Source organism: Camelina sativa, chromosome 16, assembly GCF_030686135.1.
Source record: "Camelina sativa cultivar CO46 ecotype springtype chromosome 16, ASM3068613v1".
NCBI lineage: Eukaryota > Viridiplantae > Streptophyta > Magnoliopsida > Brassicales > Brassicaceae > Camelina > Camelina sativa.
The window spans coordinates 8,000,004-8,024,284 of NC_141895.1; the positions used below are offsets into that span (position 1 = coordinate 8,000,004).

Below are 24,281 nucleotides of genomic sequence, written 5' to 3' on the forward strand. Positions count from 1 at the left end.
GTATGCTTGGTATTCTTGAGCTGAAGTAGTTTCAAGATGGGTGACCTTCCAAGAAGTGATTGTCAGAACTGTGCGATTGGAGACAAAACACAGGGAAAAATCATGTGGTGATTTTTAGGGACGGTAAACAATTTTTAAAGCTTTTCGAGGGTAGCAAATCAGTCATCGGATATGGATAGGCCCATGGGCCGGGAGTGGATATGGGCCCAATAAGAATGGTGACAATCGAAACGTTACAATAATACAGAAAAATTCTGATGGATATAGGACGAGAGGGGATGGAATGGGACATGATCCCTTCCCATCCCAAAGTAGATACGTCTATGTTACATACGCATAATAATCCAAATTTAAACCAAACTGAAATCTGATATTTGGATTTCATACCAATAGTTTTTAACTTATGACCGGTGATTTATTAAATGTTGTTTACACGTAAATATAACATGTTACAATCTATATTATTTTTAACTTACTTATATTCTATTAGCAATTTGTGTCGGACAATAAAGCAAAGGAGAAAGCAGATCTATTTAGACTATTTGAGATTTGCCCATCATGGATTTAATTGAGACAAATTAGAAAAAATCAAACTTAAATTTAAAATAAAATAAAAAAAATTAGAAAAAATATAGACCGCGGTGTACCGCGGGTTAAAATCTAATTAATTTTATTATTACTGTAATGTGAGTGTATATTAAAGTTTCTTAAAAACACTATAAAAGATGTCTCAAATTCTAAAATTCTAATTTTTTTCTTTCTTTTTGTTGTTGTTAAAAACACCCAACCCCTCCATTAGAGTTTTGACGTTTGGTTTTTAAACTTTTGTAATTCATGAGCTGAAAAAAAAAACATTTTGAAAGGGTAATCTAAAAATATACGAGATATTCCATATTTTAAAACCTATTAGTATTATAGGAAGAAATTCTTTTTTAACCCAGGAAACGTGCTGAGTTTATTCTGTTTCAGTTTGTCAATTGCGTCGAAGTTAGGACAATCTTATTTTATTTTCTAAACTGACGATTGCACTGCCTTATTTAAATATTTATTTCTGTCGGTAAACTCTTCTTGACAGATCTTAAGTTGAGACTTGAGACTTTATAACTAAGCATCAAAATCCTAAACGTATGTTTAGTTGAGACGACGGGAGAAATCCTTTTCTCGTGCAAGAGGTTAGTCATTTTTATTAAATTGTAATTCTCTTTCTTTCTTTTTTTTTTCTTTTTTTTTTTCATGGCATATTGATGTGCCTACGGTTAACGATATCTATAATTGAAATGACGATATATATCTATTTTCTCGAGTATTGACAGTAATACTTTGTCCATCTCTTCGACCGGTGCTACTATAGAGATTCTCTTCTTTTTTATTACACATCATATAGAGATTCTGTCTAAGTTCGAAAATATAGGGTTTGGCTGCTCTAAGTTTATTCACAAAAATATGCCTCATGTCAAGAAAATAGAAATCAATTCTTGAAACGATTAGAATTATGAATTTATGAGGGAACTTTAGAATCAAACCTGATTAACAAGTTCTTTACATACATGATAATGGTAAATTAACCTATTTAGCAATAAGAAGATATACACAAATATTAGTTTTCTATTTATCTCGATCTTGTATCTCCGAAATCTTTTACCCTCCAACAATTTCACACGTGGTAACATGTATGAGATTGTAAAATCATCATATCCTCTTCTCAGTCTCCACAGCCAATATAGGGTCATCAGTGGCGTCTATACCTTGCCATAAGGTCATCAAATCAATGGAAGATATTGTAGTGGTTGTATATCTCCATCGCCTTATGTCACTATGTGAACTGAACAAATTCATCAATTGGTCATAGTTCACAGCAACATCATGTCATCACCACATAAAACCCTGAAAGAGAAAGATAAGATAGGTGAATAGAACGAACCCATCAATGGTCCATGCTCATAATCCACATCAATATCATCATTCAAGGGAGGTCGCCTTTATAGTATGAGACAATCGTTCGGTTTTTTTTATAGGCGAGTATTACAAGTAGATCAATAGATGGTAACCAAATCTTCCACTCCAACATCTAGCCACGGCCGCGATTCGCTCATCCACAATATCGATGGCTACGAGACCTACGTCCACAGTTTCCTTTTCCTCCAGCATTAAAAGACTCTTGACACTGTACCGGACTGTGTTCGTCCTATCTTGTTGGAGGATGCTTGTGGAACTTCGTTCCCAAGACAACTCCGGTTGTAGTTCTTTTTTCTTTTTTTAGTTGAATAAAGTTGGGAGGCTTGCCTCCCTTTTCCGACCAAAAAAAAAAACTCCTTAGCTTTGATGGATGGTTGAACCGTCTCTCACGTAATAATCTTTGTTCGGAAGGAGTCATATATATGATCCATCACTTCAGATTCACTGTTTGAATCCTCTGGATCAATAGCATCTCCATCAGAAGGAAGTGAATCCGCATCTGAAAAAGAGGAGCCCAAACAGTTAAACTTGTTTTTAGCAAGGACACTTACCTCACGGTCATTAAGAATATCACTATCTTTTATGACTTGATTAACAAGTTTTTTACATATATGTAGGGATATCAAAATGGTTAATCTAACCCAACTAAACTCATTATCCATAGTTTATGAGTTGACTAGACCCATTTAACAATTGAGTTAGATCAACTCATGAACTCATTTAATTAAATGGGTTAAATGATTAATTGGGTTGATCTACAAAAAATAAAAATTAATGTATAACCAAAATAGAAACAAGTATAATTAATTATCACCATCATAATGATCAACGTAACATAATTTTTGACTGGAAATTGTGGATTTGTGTTTTGGTTTAAAATTTACAAATTGCGCTTTTTGGCAGGAAAATTGTGGGGTTTGCGTTTTCGGCGGAAAAATTTTGGGTTTGCGTTTTTTGGCAGAAAAATTACGGATTTACATTTTTGGCTGAAAATTTGCAAATTTACAATTTTGCGAGAAAAATTATGGGTATGAGATTTTAGCGGAAAAATAACGGGTTTGCGTTTTTATGCGAGAAAATTGATGATGGTAGTATGATGATGATGATGATGATGGTGATAGTATGATGATGATGATGATGATGGTAATATGATGATAGTGATGATGATGATGATGATGATGATGATGATGATGATGATGATGACGATGATGATGGTACTATGATGATGATATTGGGTTGACAATGAAGAAAGTAATGGATTAGTGGGTTAACTCATGAAGTCATACCTATAATCCTATATTCGAACTCATTTGACTCATTAATTTAAGCCATCAACCCATTAAAGTTAAAATTTTCAACTCATTAGAGTTCATGTTGAATTGAGTTGACTCATAAACCCGATGGGTTCACTGTTGAGTTTTAAAAATATGCTTGGTCAATTGTGGGGGCTGATCTTACTAGTGTGATTCAGTCATTCTTCAGGTATGGTTTCCTACCTACTCGCGTGAATGCCACCATTCTAGCTCTTATCCCCAAAAAACAAGAAACTAGTAAAATTAGGGACTACCAGCCCATTTCTTGTTGTAATGTGATCTATAAGCTCATTTCTAAGCTCCTTGCTCGCTGTCTCAAAACCATTCTTCCTCGTTTTATTGCCCCTAATCAGTCAGCATACAAAAAAGATTGTTTGGTGATGGAGAACTTGCTTCTTGCAACTAAGTTGGTTAAGGAATATCATAAGGAGGAGGTGTCTTCTAGATGCGTGATGAAGATAGATATATCTAAACCTTTTGACACGGTTCAGTGGTCCTTATTGTTTAATGTGTTTGCTGCATTGAATCTTCCAAAGCAATTTATTCATTGGATCCGACTGTGTGTTACAACAACATCCTTCTCTGTTCAGATAAATGGGGAATTGGCAGGTTTTCTTAAGAGTGAGAGAGGTTTGAGGCAGGCTGCTCCCTATCGCCTTACTTGTTTGTGATTTGCATTAATGTTCTCTCTACTTTGCTTGACAAAGTTGCCGCTGATCGGAGCTTTGGTTATCATCCTCGTTGTCGATGTATGGGGCTCACTCATCTTTGTTTTGCGGATGACATCAGGGTCTTCTCTGATGGATAGGTTTCATCATTGGAGGGTATTTTAGTCGTTTTTAAAGAGTTTAAGGACATCTCGCGGCTCAGCATTTAGTTTGGAAAAATCAACCCTATATTTGGCGGGAGTCTCTAATTCAATCAGGTCTGAGGTCTTGGCTCGGTTTCCTTTTGCAAGTGGTTCTTTGCCTGTTTGGTATTTGGACCTGCCTTTGCTTACTAAGCGGATGGCCCTGGCATATTGTCTACCTCTACTCGAGAAAATCATGCAAACGATAAGCTCTTAGCAGAGTTGGTTCTTATCTTTTGTTGGACGATTGCAGTTGTTGAGCTCAGTGATTTCAAGTCTAACAAACTTTTGGATCTCTGCTTTTCGGCTGCGAAGAGCATGTGTTCAGGAAATAGAAAAACTATGCTCCGCATTTCTTTGGTCTTGTCCGGAACTTAAATTGAAGAAAAGCAAAGTAGCATGGAAGGATGTTTGTCTACCTGAATCTGAGGGGGGCCTTGGTATGCAGTCGCTAGTAGAGGCTAACAAGGTCAGTTGTTTCAAGCTCATTTGGCGCCTTATCTCAGAAACAAATTCATTATGGGTTAATTGGGTCAAACGAGAACTAATTCGGTCATCTTCTTTTTGGTCAGTCAGTAATTCCACAAGTCTTGGAAGTTGGATGTGGAAGAAACTCTTAAAATATAGAACCCATGCCAAGGTTTTTTCATCAATGGAGGTTAAGAGAGGACTGCAGACTTCTTTTTGGCATGATCACTGGTGTCCAATGGGTCGGTTATATGATGTCATTGGTAACCGCGGATTTATTGCTTTTGGTATCCCTTCCTCAGCCTCTGTTGCATCAATACTTGCTTCTCACCGCCGACGTCATCACAAGGACTCGATATTAAATGCAATAGAGAAAGAGCTTGAAAAGCTTCGCCGTAGGGGCGCCACGTCAAAGGAGGATGTTGCCTTATGTTGGCACTCGGATAGCAACTTTCTGCCTCGTTTTTCAACATCAAATACATGGTTGCAGCTTCGTCAACCTAAGCCACATGTACCCTGGTCTAAGGCTATCTGGTTTTCTGATGCTATTCCCAAGTTTTCTTTCATTCTTTGGCTAGCTGTGAAGAATAGGCTCTCGACGGACAATCGTATGGCTGTGTGAAACAGAGGCATATCACCCTACAGAGCACCTTTGGATCGTCACCCGAAGTCAATATACCAATTACACCCTCAGGCCGCAAAGTCCTTCGAGATAATGGTACATCCCCTCATGAGTTGTTCGAGATCTCATATCTCCAAAGCAATAATTATGAGCTCGACCGAGTACTACGCTGACCATAACTACCTCTATGGCTCTCGCAGGAACATCGCAATGTCCCACGGCCAACACTTGCCACTAAGGCTACCGAGACGTCACAAAGACCCTAAACACGTCACAAAGACTCTAAACACATCACAAAGACCACACAAGCGCCCCGCAGGACTGCCACCAAGGCCACAAAAATGTCAAAAAAAAGACCACCACAAAGGCCACAAACATCATCAAGACCGCCACCATTATATATGGCGTCACTAAGACCACCACCAAGGTATCCGACATCAGCAAGACCACTAACCCTAACCGGCGTAACCAAGAACTCTGTCACCAAGACCACCATCAGGTACAGAACATCACTAAGACATACTACCACTGACAAGCGTCACCAAGATCTTTGTGACCAAGACCACTGTCATTGTACAAAACATCATTAAGACTCCTATCAAAAACAAGCGTCACCAAGACCACTCAATGCCATGACACTAAACGTCACAAAGACCGTCACCCAGGCACACATCCCGCATGATCATCACAAAGATCACCACACTTTCCACAAAACTTTCCATTTTTAGAAACTTCCTAATTATGGAAACCTCCTTTTATGGAAACTTTCTATTTATGGAAACTTTCTATATATGGAAAATCCTAGCTATTTCTCTTTTCTATGACATACCACCCAAATAAAGAAATACTCATCTTAATAGTCATAAAATGTAATAATTGTTACAACCTCAATGAATATTACATAATGAGAAAAGAAAATATAACAGCACCGAGCCAACGACCCGCATCCCGACCACCACCTCATCTTGGTACTTAGTCGCACAACCAACCACCCCTAAGCGACCAAGTATCAAGAGAGATGGGCTGAAATACTCTGTTCGCTCCAGCCACGGTCTTCAAACCCTCACGACATTGGGACCGAGGTTAGGCAAGCTAAAGCCTCGACCTGCTTCTCGAAACACTTTTTGAACCTTGCCTTCATCCTTGCCTATGGCTCCCAAGTCTCCTCTAACTCACCATCACAATCCCACTGGACTCTCAACAAGAGAATTTTCTTCCGCCGAAGTTCCTTGATCCGCCTCTCGAATACTGTCACCGGTCTAGCCTCAAGAGTCATGTTGGGCTGAAGATCTGTAGGAATCTTAGCCAACACCTTGTCATCCTTGTGAAGACACTTCGTCAGCATCGATACATGGACGACCTTGTGGAACGCATGCACAACCTCAGGCAACTCCAACCTGTATGCAACCGGTCCCACCCGCTCCAATATCCTAAAAGGACCCATGTACCTCGGACTCAACTTAGTCTCTGAGATAGACCTGTTTGGATCTCGAAACATGGCCATCTTGAGTTACGTCTTGTCATCCACCTGAAACTTAATGTCCTTCCTCCTCTGATCAGCATAACTCCTCTGCTAATCATGAGCCTCTCTCATGTTCAACTTGAGCACCCGGATCATCTCCGTGGTCTCTTGAACAAAACTCACATCCAATATGCTCCTCTCTCCCACCTGAGTCCAGCATACAGGTGTGCGACATGGTCTCCCATACAACGCCTCATAAGGAGTCATACCAATACTCGCCTAATAGATGTTGTTGTAAGCAAACTTTACCAGGTTCAGGTAATCAACCTAGTGACAACTCCAGTCCAGCACACACATCCTCAGCAAGTCCTCCAGAGTCTGAATCGTCCTCTCCGATTGCCCATCTGTCTAAGGATGGTAAGTTGTACTTATGTGCACCTTAGTGCCCAACTCTGCCATAAACGCCCTCCAGAACGCTAAAGTGAAAATAGAATCCTTGTCTGACACTATGCACACAGGAACACCATGCAACCTCACAATCACCCTCACATATTTCTTAGCCAAAACTGCTGCTCTATCAGTCTTCTTAATGACCAGAAAATGTGCAGACTTGGTCAGACGATCCACAATCACCTAGATAACATCCATACTACGCGACACAGGCAAACCAACCATGAAGTCCATCGTGATCATATCCCACTTCCACTCTAGAATAGGTAAACTCTGCAATAAGCCACCCGACATCTGATACTTAGCCTTCACTAGCTTGCACGTGTCAAACCTCGAGACCCAACTAGCGACATCAATCTTCATCCAAACCCAGTGATAATATCGTTTGAGGTCACGGTACATCTTGGTCGCTCTATGAAGAACAGAGAACTTGCTCTAATGAGCCTCCCTCAAAATCTCTTTCCTCAGGCCCTCATCCTTGGGCACACAAACCCGACCATGCAAAAGGATATTCCCATTAGCAAAGACCTGATACTCAGAACCCTCTGCTTTGGAGGCGTTCACTAACCCCACATCACTCTCCTGAGCCAACCGCACTCTACTCATAAGATCCACTTCATCAGCTGCCTCTAGTCCCAATGGTTCTTGTGAAATAGCAAACAACTTCAAAGTACTAATCTCACTCACCAGAGACTCTATATCCTGCTCCTGAGCAGAAGCCGCCCGCTTACTGCTTAGAGCATCTGCTACCAAGTTAGCTTTACTAGGGTGGTAAGCTATATCCAGATCATAGTCTGCCACCAACACCGTCCACCGCCTCTGCCTCAAGTTCAACTCAAGCTGAGTGAAGATATGCTTTAGATTCTTATGATCTGTGTACACCTGTACCTTTCCGCCATAAAGATAAGATCTCTAAATCTTGAAAGCGAAAACTACAGATACGATCTCTAAATCTACAACTCATGGGTAGGGTAGTTGCCTTCAAGCTTCCGCAACTATCGCGAAGCATAGGCAATGACTTTCCCCTCTTGCATCATCACACACCCAAAACAAACTCTAGAAACATCTGTACACAACACATATAACATATCCTGCTCCGGCAAAGCCAATACTGGTGTACTCGTCAACTTCTGCTCCAAGCTCTCTAAAGCTGTCTCGCACTCCGGCGACCACACAAAGGAAACATCTTTCCCTGTAAGTTTATTCATCGGTTATGCCATACTCGCAAAACCCCTCACAAACTTCATGTAGTACCCTGCCAACCAAAGAAAACTCATGTCGTGTTCTGCGGTCTAGGCCAATCTCTGATGGTCTAAATCTTCTCTGGATCCACAGAAACTTCTGCTGCAGAAACAACATGACCCAAGAAACCCATCTCCCTCTGTCAAAAACTACACTTGTTCAGCTTAGCGAAAAGCTTCTACTCCTGAAACTTCTTTAGAACTGCTCTCAAATGGATATCATGCTCTTCATGACTCTTGGAATACACCAGGATGTTGTCGATGAAGATGATGACAAACTCATCCAAAAACTCCTGGAATACGCTGCTCATCAACCTCATAAACGCAGCTGGTGCATTAGTTAAGTTAAAAGCATCACCACAAACTCATAGTGTCAATACCTCGTCCTAAAAGCTGTCTTCCTGACATACAACAAATCTATCAGAATTCGGTGGTAACCCGATGCTAAATCAATCTTGGAAAACCAAGTAGCACCCCTCAACTGGTCCAAAAACTCATCAATCCATAGAAGAGGGTATTTTTTCTTCATAGTAACTCGGTTCAGACCCCGATAATCTATACACAAGTAGAAACTTTCATCCTTCTTCTTAACAAATAACATCTCCCCACGGTGAAGTACTAGTACAAATGAATCCCTTTCCCAACAAGTCCTCCAACTGCTTCTTAAGCTCTGCCATCTCTGCATGAGCCATCCCGTAGGGCACATTGGACAATGGCATAGTCCCTGGTTCCAACTTAGTCGTGAAGGGATCATACCGAAATGGTGGTAACCCCTGCAACGATTGGAAAACATCCTCAAACTCCTAAACCACAAGGATCTCACCCACACCAACCTGCTCCAAAGAATCCGACATCAAAATCGTAGCCAAATACGTTTCCTGTCCCTTCCTGATCATCTTCTCTACTTGCACAGCTGAGATAACCAGACTTCTTGAGGTCGGCCTCACTCCTTCATAAAACCAATTCCTCGATCCTCGCCTCTCAAACAGAACTCTACCCCGTTTGCAATCCAGATGTACTACATACCAGTGCAACCAATCCATGCCCAAAATCACATCATACAACTCCACTAGGCTGATAACAAGATCTGCCGGCATCGACTCTCCAGCTACTTGTATATCTACATCTTTAGCCCATCCATAGACCTAGATCATCCTGCCTCCAACAACCTTAACGGTCCTAAACCGCTCTACTGGGTCTCCACAAATGTAGCCCCTCTCGGCAAACTTTGGGGTAAAGAAGCAATGAGTAACTCCCGAGTCACACAACACATGGGATGGAAGTCCTTCCACCAATAAAGTCCCTACATGCACCTTATGTACTAAAAACCCTGACATTCATCACAACCACCTATAATAACCAAAAATGACAGAAAACTACAAAGTCAAGTTTCAAGATTATACCCATGATCGCGTTAGCACTGGTTCCTCCACCTTCCACTGTCGTGTACACACGCGGTGCCGCTGGCAATGGCAACACCGTCTGTCCCGCCTGCTGCACTCCTGACTGCACTGCTGCTACAGCCATCGGGTGTAGCTTAGGACACGAAAATCTGAGTTGCCCCACATCCCTGCAGTGGTAACATACACGAGTCTTCGGCGGTGATGGCTGGTTGCCCCTCTGTGGATAACTCGCCACTATGTGCTCCAAACTCCCACCCCGAAGCATCCCGCACCAATAGACCCCGACCTCTGCATGGCATCAAACTTCCTCTTCTGCCCCTACGCAGGCTTACCGCCCTTTCTAGGAACAAAATGCGGCTGAGTCCGCTTCGGCTGCGCCGGAGGACTGACCACCACAACATGTAACCTCAAGTCATCATCTATCCCACTATAGTCTCCACCAGCTCCGCTCTTGTAGCATAACTCCTCACTCTGCACCGAGTCCTCAGGTCATCACGTAGAGCCAATAAGAACCTCCGCACCTTAGCCGACTTTGGCTCCAAAGCCCGGCCTACATACCCCACAAGCCGAGTGAACTCTGCGTCCAGGTCCCTCACAGTACAGTTTCTCTGGGTCAATCCCAAGAACCACGCCTCCATGCGATCAAGTGCCTCCTGCGTAAAATACTTGGCGTTGAACTCTCCCACAAAGTCCATTCAAGTCATCTCACGCTGCACTCCTCGTTTCGTCACCGACCACCACCAGACCCTCGCATCCCCCGAAAGGTAGTCTGCTGCCAAGTCTACTCGATAGTGGTCGGGACACAAGAGCGATTGGAAAATATCCTCCTCCTGCTCTCTCCATTCATCCGCTGCACTCGGATTTGTGCCTACTAGGAAAAATCCTGACCCACATGTCGTAGCTGCACCAACATCTGAACATATTGTGCATCTACTACCTCAGCTCCCTGCTGCACACATGTCTGCACTCGAGCCACAGGCTGCACCGCAGGACCCTGCCCACCAACCATTGGCGGCACCAAAAGAGCCTGCATACCAACCGCTAGCGGCGCCACTGCTACAAGCCGTGCCAACACCAGAGCTACTAAGGCCCCAGGATATCCTCTCTACCTGCAGCACCGTCCGCTGCAACCCCCACTCCCGGGGCAACACCGGTACCGACACCGAGCCCATCAGTCCTGCCGATACCGATACCAATCTAGTCTCCAGACACTCTAGGATGAACCTGCGAGTCTGCCACCTCCACACTGGCAATGCTCTGGGCCACACTCACACTGGCCTCGAGAACCTGTTCCCGTCCACGGCCATACTCATAACGTCGACCACGACCATGACCACAACCACGACCACGCCCGCGACCAGCAGCTCCCTCACCTCTAACAATTTTTATCACCAAGAACAGAAGGCTAAGCAAACAAAACGACTCTAACTACACAAAGAACACAACTCATCTTGGAATCACCAAGTCGGCTCGAAGAGGATGTTCTAGTACCCTATGCCACAAACAAGCATTCAATCCAAAATCCACAACACAAAGTACACATCGAACCCATACCTAAACCATATGGGCTCGACATTCCCGAATCTCTAACAGTGTCGACTGACACCTCCACATGACATCGACCAACACTTGCCAAGTCCTCGAGTCGTCCTCGTGTTGGTGTCGACCGACACTGATGCCGGGCATCGATTTCCTTCAAACAAAACCTCTGAATCTCGCTTCCAAGCTTCTCCTTTCTGTCCCACATGATCCCAGGAACAGATATAAGCCTCAAGAGTCACGAAAAACACAAAAAAAAAAACTCACAAGAAAACGACAACACATCCCAAAAATCACAAAATAGAGATATTAGCTTAGACAAGCCATGGTCATGCACTCACCTTTGCCAAAACAATGAGATTTCACCAACAAACAACAAAACCACACAACCACAATCTTCTCCCACGTTCTCAGCCTTAGATCTCCAACCTCCATGCCAGAAACTCACCAGAACAAGGACAAAAGCTTCAGCAAAACCTTCAGGAACTCTTAGGAACTTTTGGGAATCGCTTTCTCCACCAAGGAGGCGACAATTAGGTTTCCTGAACCCAAAAATGTCCATTTCCCACTTTAAATATGACCCCCAAACCGAACCAACCTGAACTGATAATCAAACCGGACATCCCTCTACTTAAGGTGTCGACCGACACCACCACTAATGTCGATCGATACCTTCACCAAATTATCAAAATTTGTATCACGGGTGTTACAGTAATGAACTATATGAAATCGGTCCTATAATTTAATTTTATACTAGTAAACCTCAAACATAGTATTAGTAGACTACATATAATATATAGATAGCATGGATTTACATTCTAAATATACAAAACATTAGTCATATATACAGTTAATCTACTAAACCCATTATATTTTTCATTTTTAAAAAAAACATATCACATGGTGTACTGCAGGTTAAAATCAAGTTGAGAATTAAAGTCAAAACCTATAAAAATTGTTAAAAATCAAATAATACTTTATAAAATTGTTAAAATTATAAAAGATACTATCACACTAGGGATCGAGTCCCACTCTCTACGAACGTAGGGATTTGGCTAATTTGTCGACCTGTTGTGGCTCCAATATTGACCAAAAGAATTAAACTAGATTAAGAAAAACTTTAAATGATTTTCTTCATTATGGAAAAGAAAATTTTAACACTTTTCGTCTTAGAATCTTAATTATTTTATATATTTATAAATAATAAAGTAATAATCTCAAACAAATATTATAGGTTTCAGGATCCTGTAAATTTGATTTTTGGTCACTTCCAACGCTAATGTTAAAAAAAATCCTTCTTTTCATTATGAAAAATAACTGATTTCACCTCCTGTTTCATAACCAACGAAAAGATGTCACGTAATATAATCTTTAAAAATAAATAAAAACTAAAATCATATAAACAATTTAAAGAAACGAAATCCATAAACTTTTTTCAAATGAGTTCAAATATCAGTTTGAATTTATATAAGAGAATTATAGTTCAATTTTTAAATAAACAAAATTATATATCAGTTTGAGTTTATAATTGATGATTTAGAGTTTAGAATTTACAATTAGACGAGATTATATGTCGGTTTAGATTTATAAAAGAGGATTTGGATTTACAATTAAACGAGATTATGTGTCTGTTTAATTTTATAAATGAGAATTAAGATTTATATTTTATAATAGTGTATTAAAAAGTTTATATATCGGTTTCGGTTTACAAAAAAGAATTAGGATTTACATTTTATAATACTAAACGAGTTTATATGTGAGTTTAGGTTTACAAAGTAGAATTAGGGTTTAGATTTTATAATATAAAATGAGTTTATATGTCGGTTTTGATATACAAAATTTAGTTTTTATAATAATAAACGAGTTTATATGTCGCTTTGGGTTTACAAAGAATAGTTAGGATTTATATTTTATAATAAGAAACAAGTTTCTATGTCGATTTGGATTTAGAAAGGATAATTAGGGTTTAAATTTATTTATTTTTTTAAAATATAATATGGCATAAATATTTATTTTGTTTAATGATTCTGTTTTTTCTAATTCATTTTGTTTTATTCTGATTTTAGTTTGAAATTAATATTTTGTTTATATGTAGTATTACTTGGCATCTTTTTATTGTTTTATAAAAAAGTAAGTTCACAAAAAAAAAAATTCACCCTAGGGTGAACCGAGTATTGTCCTTTCATTATTACATTAGTACGTATACTTGATTCTGATTTTCATATTGCTTAAGCAGGAGCTATTATGGCTGGGGAACTTGTGTCGTTTGGAGTACAAAAGCTATGGAATCTACTCACGCATAAATACGAGCAAATTCATGGAGTTAATTATCAAGTTACTGAACTAAAACGATATCTAAACTTGTTAAGTTCTTTTATGGAAGATGCAGATAAGAAACGTACACGTGCGGTGGTGCGAAACTGTTTGGAAGAGATCAAAGAAATTATTTTTGATGCAGAGGACATAATCGAAACCTTTCTTTTAAAGGAAGAACCCGGAATGACAAGTGGCGTGCATAACCATTTCAGAAGGCTTGCTTTGTATATTCCAGATCGCAAGGAAATTGCAGTAGATATTGAAGGCATAAGTAAGAGGATCTCCAAGGTGATAGGTGATATGCAAAGTTTTGGAGTACAACAGATAATTGCCGATATCAGTACCCCGCCTTTATATGATAGACAAAGGGAGATGCGATTAACGTTTTCCACGGATCAGGAAAAAGATCTTGTGGGGTTGGAAGTAAATATTCAGACACTAGTTGAAATAATGGTGGAAGAAAATAACGTTGAAGTGGTTTCAATAACTGGGATGGGTGGTGTTGGTAAAACCACCCTTGCTAGGCAAGTTTTTAATCACAAGAAGGTTAAAGATAAGTTTGATGGATTTTCATGGGTGTGTCTCTCACAAGAGTTTAGCCGAATATCTGTCTGGCAAACAATCTTGCGGAATCTCAGTCCCACAGAAGACGAAAAGAAAATCATGAAAATGACAGAATCTACACTCCAAGGTGAACTCTTTCAATTGTTGGAAACATCTAAATCATTAATTGTCCTTGATGACATATGGAAAGAGGAAGACTGGGACCGAATCAAGCCAATATTTCCACCAAAAAAAGGTGACCTCTTATGGTACTTAATAAATGGGAAATTGTACTCATTATGCTCTTTGTGTTTCTATATTATTAAACAAGTAAACGCTTTTACAGATTGGAAGGTGTTACTCACTTCACGGAATGAGAGTGTCGCAGCATGTGGAGATACGACATATATCAACTTCAAACCAGATTGCCTAACTTTCCAAAACAGTTGGACACTTTTTCAAAGAGTAGCATTTCCAAGGAAAGATGTTTGCGGTACGTGAAGGGGTTTTCATTTCTATTCTGATGAAAATCATAAATTTTTATAAAATCGCAACAAAGGAAAGATGTTTGCGGTACCTTATTTTGATATCTCTTTTACCACATCCAATTAAATTACATGTTTGTTTTATGGCCCAAATTTATAAATATAATTTAACATAGTGATGACAATGTGCAGAATTTACGGTTAATGAAGAAATGGAAGGGATGGGTAAGCAAATGATCAAACATTGTGGGGGATTGCCTTTGGCTGTCAAAGTGTTAGGAGGTCTGTTAGCTGCAAAATACACACTGCATGATTGGAAAAGATTATCTGAGAATATTAAATCGCATATCATGGGAAGAAACAATTTCAATGACAGAAACAACTCGGTGTACTATGTATTGTCTCTAAGCTTTGAGGAGTTGCCAACATATTTGAAGCAATGCTTCCTCTACCTAGCTCATTTTCCAGAAGATCATGCGATAAATGTAGAGAAATTGTCGTTTTACTGAGCTGCAGAAGGAAATCCAAAACCTAGGTATTACGATGGAGCAACTATTCGAGATGTTGCAAATGGCTACGTAGAAGAGCTCATGATGAGAAATATGGTTATTGCGGAAAAAGACAAGTTGACTCTGAGGCCTGAAACTTTGCACTTGCATGACATGATGAGAGAAGTTTGTTTGTTTAAAGCGGAAGAAGATAATTTCCTACAAATTATCGATTTTTCATCCTCGACTTTAGACTCACTATCGGCTCGTACATCTCGCAGATTTGGCTTTCAACATCCTACTACACTACATGTTGAGAGCAATATAAGAAATCCAAAGGTTCGATCTGTCTTGATTATCCCTCATAAACTTCATACGTGTAAGCTACAAGGTTTAAGCTTTAAGAAGTTACAACTGCTGAGGCTGTTGGATCTCTCTAGAGTCGAGTTTGAAGAAAGAAAGTTACCTTCTAGCATTGGGAAACTCATCCATTTAAGATACCTGAGTTTAGAAGATGCTGACGTGAATTATCTACCTTCTTCTCTACAAAATCTAAAGTTGCTGATCAGGACTGATGGTAGAAGTTGTTGGGTGCCCAATATCTTGATGGGAATGCAAGAATTGAGATATCTTGCATTACCAAAGAGTATGGAACACAAAAAGTTGGAATTGAGTAGCCTTGTCAACTTGGAGACCTTGGAGAATTTTTCATCAGAGAATAGCAGCTTAGAAGATCTCCGTGGTTTGACCAGGCTCAGGATACTCAAAATCAATAACTCTGGTTCGTCCAGTAGCGAAAGTATATCTTCATCAATATGTGGTATGAGACACCTGGAAAGTCTTGATATTGATGGATCCCTGAGTACAAGCACGACGTTTGTTTTCGATTGCAATCATCTCAAAATACTGAAATTGAGCATATATATGCCAAGGTTACCTGATGAACAACACTTTCCTTCTCATCTTACTGTCATAGATCTAAATTGTTGTCGTTTAGAGGAGGATCCAATGCCGATTCTAGAGAAGATGCATCACTTATATGAAGTCAAATTAAAGAGTGAAGCTTTCTGTGGGAGTAAAATGGTTTGCTCCGCTGGTGGGTTTCCTCAATTGCATATGCTTGAATTTTTAGGGTTACATGAGTGGATAGAATGGGAACTAGAAGAAGGAGCCATGCCCCTTCTTCACACTTTGTCGTTAAGTGATTGTAAGAAGTTGAGATGCCTTCCTCAGAGCCTGAGATATATCACTTCCTTAGATGTTGTGATGATGAGATCTATGAACGGTCACTGGGACGATGATTACGAGAAGGGAGGAGCAGGTCTTCGCGCATTCAATCACATTCCTAATTTTTCTTATGAAGGGGATTATCACGATAGTTATTACTATAGTGACTAATGAAGCATCAGTTACAGACATATGTCAGGTATTTTACATAACACTCCAAAACTCCAAAGAAATATATTTATTTATTTTTTACTTTCATATCATTTATTGACACGGGTTATTATGAGTTTCTTGGACGTAGATAGAGAAATAACATTTGCAACGTGTTTTGTAGACGAATTTCTTCGGGCGCAAATCTCTTATGGAAATTGGTCATCAGCGTATCTGATCCCCGTCAGAATAATAATAATAATAAACTCTTTGCATTGTTTTCTTGATGTCTTTCCTTTGTTATCTAAGTTCTGATTTCTCCGACTCTCCTAGAGTATCATGACAAAGAACAAAAATAAATATATACTTTTTGATTTGTATCAACTTGGGATTTATATTTGTTGGTTTGGGTAATAATGATCAGTCGATCTCAACATTTTCAATATCTTTGATCAAATCGAATTAATTGTATCAGCCTAATGCTTGATTAATGTTATGTTTTTCCTTCTATTTGATCATAAAGTATTTTTCTTTTGTTCATCTTCGTTTTTCTTTTGCCATTTTACTGCTAGCTATGCTTTTCAAATTCGATTTAACGTTGATGACATCTGGTAATTATGTAGATAGCTTACGCTTATTTACAAGCTTAGAACTCAAGTTACAGTTTTACTCTGATTCATTGTCTTATCCTAATAAGATTTATTTTGGAAGTAGCATTTTATTCACAATAATTTATAAACACCATACCACAGTTTCAGCAAATTGAAGAATCTACACATACACATAAACACATGTATAACACAAAAGCATCACAGACCTTGAAGATCAACAGTAATATTCTGAGACGAATCTCCCTTTTCAACAACAAACGTTTTCAGAACCTTAGAAGAAGTAGTAATCACTTCAACAGCATAGTTTCCATTATACCCTCTAAACGGAAACGCACCGTTTTGATCGATATGTCCATTAGCATGAGAGAGCCAAGTTTTTTTCACAGCCAAAAACCTTTTACCAGCTTCATTAACATCTCCTTCCGCATCCACCAAATGAGAGTTGTCTCTGCTCATGAACAGTTCCCAAAACCCCCATAACATCATACCTTCTACCGCTGGATGTCCGAAAGCTTCCCACATCATTACTTCCAAATCATCAGCCCTTATGTGCTCATTGACCGAGGAGACATCAAGTTCCGTGAACCATATCGGTAAACCGAGGATTCCTAGTTTGTCTAGTGCTGAACATACGATTGGACCAACCGGACTATCGATATGACCTTGAATCCCGATTCCTCCTACTGGCGCACCCTTTTCTTGTAGGTCAAGAATGTGTTCCGTGTACTTCTCGGGGCATGATTTTGGGTCACACCCGTCTTCTATGTGGTAATCGTTCACGAACAATGTCGCTGATGGGTCTAGTTGGTGCGCGGTTTTGAACATTTCGACTCTAATGTCTTTGCCTAACTTGTCTTGGAAGAATGATCCGTGTAACATCTCGTTATTCACATCGTAATGTTTGAATTTCCCTTTGTACCTGTTTAAAAGACCGGTTAAGCGGTTTTGCACTGCGGTGTTTATGCCCGTTTGGTTCATGTTTTGGATCCATTGCTGAACATTTGATTGGACTTCCCAAAAGATACAGTGTCCTCTGGTTTCTATGTTGTTGCTACTACACAAGTTTAGCATATCGTCTGCATCTTGGTAGTAAAGCTTCCCTTGTTCTGGTTCCGTCCAGTACCATTTTAACTCATTACCAAACACCGCCCAGTTAAAGTTCTTCAAAAAGAACTCGACGAAATCTTCGTTATCCATATTTGTTCTACTTATGCAAGTTCCAACCGGGAAGCTGTTTCTTATTTGTCGAACTCTAACCATAGCTCCAGACAGTTTGCTAGAATCAACACCAGAGAACTTGAGGGTAACGTCACTCTTACGGATCTGCATTTGATAAAAGTTACTATAATTATAAAGTCTTATGGCACTACACATGAGAGGTTGATAAAAGAGTATATTACCTTGTCACATTGTCTTCTCAAATGTTTAATTCTTGCGACTCGATCAACCGGAAAGATCTGCAATCCAGCAACCATAAGATCAATGCCAGAAGAAGGGCCTTGAACATAAACCAAAGCTTTAGAAGGCTGCTTCTCAATTCGGAAAGAACCACCGATCTCATGCCATCTATCATCATTGATCTCGACTTGTCCTCCGTTTACCCATTGGCTATCGATACCAAGTGCGACATTAACATTTTGCGGACTAGTAACGCCAGAACCGACTTTGACCCAAACTGATATTTGGTATGTTAAGAAGAGCTTAAGTTTATCTGTGATCACTTGAGCTGGACCCATCCATGTCTGTGTTCGGTTAGTCACAAGAATATAGCGGCCACTTAGAGGTACGTGTGGTCCAAGCGAGTCTCTTGCCATTGGAGGAAGGATTCTTGGTGATCCTTCCGCGACACCTAGTGTGCAGTTCCCTAATGGAAACCATCCATTGGTTGTATTATCACTTAAATGGCTATTTGTGACTATGTTTTCCCCATATGCAGGATTCTACAAGAAAAAAACAACAATCTTCAGTAAAAACATTTTTTGCTAAATTTGTTTAAATTTTACTGCGGTGAAAATATGAACTGGATCTTTGGACTAACCTCAATAGAAGGGGGCGGTGAAGGAGGGAGTTTCTCGGCGTGTTTCACAGTTAAGCTATTGAGGAGAATATCAGTTCCTGGAGGTGGACCTTCGATGTAAATGACTACTCGTGAAGCAGAACCGTTGAGGAGGAACTTACCTTTTAAATGTAACCACTCTTTGTCTGTTGCCTGAGCACTTTAAAAAGAACAAAAGGAGCATTTTACAATGATTCTTGATATGAAGCATGAGTTCAAGAAAGTGATATTAAACAAAAAAAAAGAAACTAACTTTGCAATGCCAATGTATTGATCGCGTTGATTAGGATTTTGGACCCATAAAGTTGCTTGTACTGTAGCAGTAGTCACATTTTTTCCATAAATGCGTACTACTGCGGTTGCCTCGTAGAGGCGTTTTCTTTGAACTTTCCCGCTGATCTCTTGCTGAATACCATGCCAGTACTGCGTGCGTTCTGTAGCCGAAGCGAAAACTTTCCCGGATTCTGGTACTATCTTTCCATCAGCGATTGAGTCATGTAACACAATCTTGCAGCTTCTCCCAGACCAGTTGTTTAGTCCATCTTCAAAGTTTGGGTTCACTACTATAGTCTCATCTTCAGCAGTAACACGCTCCAGCTTTAAAGTGTTAACACAATCCCAAAAAATAAATAAATTTCTTTAAATTACTAACAGTAGTGTATTCATTTGGACTAGTCCTCCTATTGTAACAATTTGAGATCATATAATTGATTTACATACCGCAGGCTCGCTTTCGCCTTGAATGGTAACAGACTGTATGAGAAGATCGATCCCCGGTGATGGACCTTCCAAATAGAATACAACTTTTTCTGGTAAGCTCGGTAACGAGAACATGCCTTCTAGTCTCACCCACTTCTCTTTGAAGACACAAGTTCTGCAAAATTCAAAAATCAAAATTTTGTTCTTTTGTCAACACTACAATTATGTGGGAAAAGACCTTACTTTGCAATGAGCTGATAGTTTGTTTGCGATTGTCCGTTTTCGAGCTTCAAGGTGGCCATAACTTCTACCAACCCTTGAACAGGTCCGGATACAGCAACAGTTGCTGAAACTTTATAAAGACAACAAGGTTTCACTCTGCTTGTAATGTCTTGCTCCAAGCCTTGCCAAGTTTCTTTCCTGTTCTTGACAACTACATAGCTACCGCACTTTGACAGGTCTAAAAGACTATGAGAGACATTAGACCCGGCGGTGACAACAAAGGCCTCGCAGCAATTCGGATGCCACGAATGCATCCCGGAAGAGAAGTCATGATTCACAATTACATTGGTGGGATCAGAACCAATAATAGAAGATGTTACATTGTTGTTGTTCTGTTTTGCAGGCTGGTCAAGAAAATGATTAAAACAGAGAAAGGTAAGACTTAAGGATTCAAAAGTTATAACTTAGATACGAAGATAGACAAGACTTGGTTACGAAGAAAGGAACATGTCCAAACCCTAACCTCTTCAATGTCTTTTCTTGAAATCATCTCCATGCTTTCTTTTAATTTCTTACAGAACCAAAACCCAAAACCCAGATCAAATTAAGAGTAATTGGCAAATGGGTGACAGAGAAATTCCAAGAAAACACACAAAGATTTAATCTTTTATGTAAGGGAGAAGACAAACCTTGTCTGGATTTCGATTTCTGTTCTTGTGGGTTCGGTTTGAGATGCAGCAAACTGTGAATCTCTTCATTATATAGAGACACACAGATCAGTTTGTTCTGTGATTCTTGGTGGAGTTTTACAAATAGATCGAAAGATTTAAGTGAACTCCAAGATATAAACCGCGGGACCAGCTAACCAACCAAACTCTGTTTGAAATTTTAATTCCTTTTTTTTTCCAAAACCTCTTAAACCTTTTAAGAACAGATGAATCGTTTAGATTTCTGGTTTTATGTTTAGTCCCTTGGAGGTTGTTGTGCTATGAGAAAAGATATTTTTAAAAAAAACAATTCATATGCGGGCACATATTATTTTAATTGGGTTTATCGGGGAAAGTCAGTTTATAATTATTTATTTATTTACCTCTGATTTAATCAGGTATTAAAAGCATATATATATATATAATTATATATATATATATATATATACTTAAAAACAAACATGCAATTATATAAAAAAACTATAGAATAAAAATGACCAAAAGTTATCAAAAAAAATTATACTTGTGCATATAAACTTGCAAATCATAATATAAAAGAATATTTAACAGAAAAGCTATTGTTTAATATTGTGAAGAATCTATAATTGTCCTAATATCTCATGGACATGGTTAGTGACTTATATTTAAAATTTAGTAGTTTTTTTTATCAATTAGTAATCTTTAAAAAAAATAACTAAGTTTAAACTTAGTATTGTTTAATGTAGATGATTGAAAATAAAATATTAACATGGCTAGTCAAATTGGATACAATTTTCAATAATAGTTGACTTGAATATTGGCAAAAATAAATCAAACTTGAATATTGGCAAAATAAATCAAACTTTTTCATAAATGTTGATGATCCTTCTTGGTTTCATTAGGTATCCCCAATTGTAAGAAATATAACTTTTTTTTTAATGTGAGGATCAGCCCCGGCGCTGACCCAGTGCACAAAGTGCATTTGCACCATGTCCCATCTAAATTTAATTTTTTTTTCTTTTATTTTTATCCTAATTTTTATAAAATCTGAACTAAACTAATAAAATTATTTACATTTTAACCTAAATTTAAGCATATTGTTGCATTTATTCTTCTTTTTCTTGCAACTCATCGTTTGATTTTACTGTTTTCCTCAAAATCTGGTGAGTAATTCAAATATTTAGTGGTAAACAAAAAAAAATTCCTTAAAAATTGAATATTCACTGACTATCGCACCGGATATAGTAGATGTTTAAGCCGGTCGCACCGGATATAGTAGATGTTTAAGCCGGTCTGGTGAGGATAAGTTATTTATCAAATATAGTAGACATCATATACTATATACAATTATACATAAAGTAACATCAAAATTATCTAAATATCAGAATGTTAATTTTTGGGGTATTTAACTTAACATATAAAGAAACAAAACTAGATATCTTTTTAAATGCCTTCTATTTTCTTTCTTATTGCAACAATGCTAAATTGCTAACTACCCATCAAATTGTCTTTTCAATACAAATAAATTAAACCATTAAAGTTGTCAAAAATATATTTGAGTTCGAGATTGTCATTCTTGCATTGTCGTACACGCATTGAAAAAAAAAAAAAAAGGTAGTGATCGTTTTTCTTTTTTTTTTTGTTTTGGTTTGAAAATCATTAACCCATGAAAATTTAACTATCTACAAAAGGGAAACATTGTTTGTTAAGTATTACCTAATTACAAAAAGGTAAACTTTTGTTTGTTAAGTATACACATAATAAACCCAGCACCACTAGCTGAACTAATGTATACTAGAGTCTATATGATTAATTCTTTTAAAGGAAAACTTCAAGTTCGGAGAAGGAATTTTTTACCTGCTAGAGTCCTAGAATCAATGGATTTTATGGATATTCCTCGAAACTTTGGGGAAATCTAAAAAACCAAACATCAACGGAATCCACAAAAAGGAAAGGACTAAGCGGACTTATAACCATATGGTCGCAATTAAAGATTGCATCAGTTTCAGATTTTATGATTTGCAATATGTTTAAAATACAAAAAAAAAAAAAAAAAAAAAAAAAAAATTTAAAGGAGAGATCACAACAAATATTATTCAAGCGATCATCTTCTGGTACATTTGTATCAAATAGAAAACCATATTTCTATCTGGTACTCCATATATTGTGGATATCCAATGTTCCTGAACATAATACTAGACATCGTTTTTTGTTTTTGTAACTTGTTAGTAAGCAAAAAAAAAAAAAAAGGATATGTGTAATATTTTTTTTGATTAAATAAACTAGGGTCCATTTTTATATTTTTATTTTTTCCTAAAACCTCTAAAATATTAGGGCCGCCAGTTTTGTTGATGACTTAAAGTAAAATCTGTTAACAATTTGCCAGAAACAAAAAGGGAAAAAGAAGGTAAAAGGTTATCATCGAGAGGAAGAACAAAACTTTAAAGATTGGCTTAGTTCCCCAACTTGCTAATTTCTTCTAATTGATTATACTTGGATAGCTTGGATTAGAAGCAAACTATTGCTTTGTACTCTAATCATACGTACGAGGAAACTTACTTTCAAATGGCTAATATATTAGTGCATTGAGTCAACCTCTTAAAGCTTTATCTATAAAATGGTTTTCTTTTTCTTTGGGGTTAGGGTAACTTTCAAGGAATTATGAGCTGAGGACCCCAAGTTTTCCTTAAAACTCTACGTTAAGTTTTTCTCAATCCCCTCCCAATTTGGACTTGAACTAAGGGTGCTAGGAAGGTCCTAGGAAACGCCACTAGATTAAGAGAGAATTGGTTAACAAGTGAGCTATTTTCAAGAAAAATAAATTAACATCATACACATAGTCTATCATAGTTGTGTTGATCGTCCTTTATAGGTCTAGGAGTAATGTACTTCTACAACGCCTTGACGTCCTCATGTATTTTGGTACTGTTATTTTAGACTAGTTTTCTTTTGATGGTGGAAGGTTGTTGTCTAATGCTGTCGTCCATGCATGATGGCCGTCGTAGTTTGAATTACGTCATACAAATATCCAGATTCTCGTTAGTCTAGGGACGTAGTCTTAAACTCTTGCTATCAAATACGTGAATAGTTTTTTATACTCAACTCCAGTCTCCATTGATATCCTTTGATTTTTTGCTTCTTTCTCTAGTAAGCCACTGAAAACTTAATGAACTTTACTAGTTTGCTACTCATAGTCATTTAGTTCAAAAAAAAAAAAAAAAAATGCTACTCATAGTCAAAAATTTAAATAAACAAATAGAGATGTTCTGCGGAGATGTTAGACCATATGTTTTACTGCTTTATACTAGTTAACTCTGGTATTAGATTACATCAATATATACTTTACATCAAAATAAATAATATTTACAATCATTCAAGTTCATTTTTTTCATTTTTTTTTTAAATACGAGCGCATAGTGATTTATTTATTTATTATATATATTTATTAATTTATTTTTAAAAAATAGAAATAAATAGTGATTTCTTTATTTAAT

The 24,281-nt window shown here is 38.1% G+C and overlaps 3 protein-coding genes and 1 pseudogene across 4 annotated transcripts; 2 read left to right on the forward strand and 2 right to left on the reverse strand.

Moving 5' to 3' along the window:
* Window positions 1-1,090: 1,090 nt before the first annotated feature.
* On the forward strand, window positions 1,091-16,676 carry LOC104750195 (putative disease resistance protein RF45; annotated as a pseudogene). Its single transcript, XR_015584048.1, has 4 exons — window positions 1,091-1,172; window positions 13,541-14,419; window positions 14,510-14,656; window positions 14,841-16,676. The product of XR_015584048.1 is annotated as a putative disease resistance protein RF45 (transcript).
* Window positions 4,772-5,209, forward strand: LOC147925275 (uncharacterized). The gene has a single exon (XM_087492552.1). The coding sequence runs from the start codon at window positions 4,772-4,774 to the stop codon at window positions 5,207-5,209; it is 438 nt and encodes a 145-aa protein (XP_087348678.1).
* LOC147925276 (uncharacterized) lies at window positions 7,557-8,329 on the reverse strand. The gene is made up of 2 exons (XM_087492553.1): window positions 8,177-8,329; window positions 7,557-8,003 (listed from the first exon to the last, which is right to left on the reverse strand). The coding sequence occupies exons 1-2, from the start codon at window positions 8,327-8,329 to the stop codon at window positions 7,557-7,559; spliced, it is 600 nt and encodes a 199-aa protein (XP_087348679.1).
* A 535-nt stretch (window positions 16,677-17,211) lies between the features above and the next one.
* Window positions 17,212-21,156, reverse strand: LOC104750196 (endo-1,4-beta-xylanase 1). The gene is made up of 8 exons (XM_010471959.3): window positions 20,791-21,156; window positions 20,625-20,672; window positions 20,123-20,505; window positions 19,901-20,054; window positions 19,434-19,777; window positions 19,163-19,340; window positions 18,525-19,064; window positions 17,212-18,447 (listed from the first exon to the last, which is right to left on the reverse strand). The coding sequence occupies exons 1-8, from the start codon at window positions 20,857-20,859 to the stop codon at window positions 17,323-17,325; spliced, it is 2,841 nt and encodes a 946-aa protein (XP_010470261.1). The 5' UTR covers window positions 20,860-21,156; the 3' UTR covers window positions 17,212-17,322.
* Window positions 21,157-24,281: the final 3,125 nt, after the last annotated feature.

Bases quoted from the DNA above. Each gene is read 5' to 3' on its own strand.
- LOC147925275 (XM_087492552.1), top strand. From the start codon at position 4,772: ATGGAGGTTAAGAGAGGACTGCAGACTTCTTTTTGGCATGATCACTGG.
- LOC147925276 (XM_087492553.1), bottom strand. From the start codon at position 8,329: ATGAATAAACTTACAGGGAAAGATGTTTCCTTTGTGTGGTCGCCGGAG. The intron at 8,004-8,176 runs GTTTGTTTTGGG...GGAAAGGTACAG, and splicing joins TGTGTACAGATGTTTCTAGA to GTGTACACAGATCATAAGAA.
- LOC104750196 (XM_010471959.3), bottom strand. From the start codon at position 20,859: ATGAAGAGATTCACAGTTTGCTGCATCTCAAACCGAACCCACAAGAAC. The intron at 20,055-20,122 runs GTAAGGTCTTTT...TGAATTTTGCAG, and splicing joins AACTATCAGCTCATTGCAAA to AACTTGTGTCTTCAAAGAGA. The intron at 18,448-18,524 runs GTAATATACTCT...TATCAAATGCAG, and splicing joins TGAGAAGACAATGTGACAAG to ATCCGTAAGAGTGACGTTAC.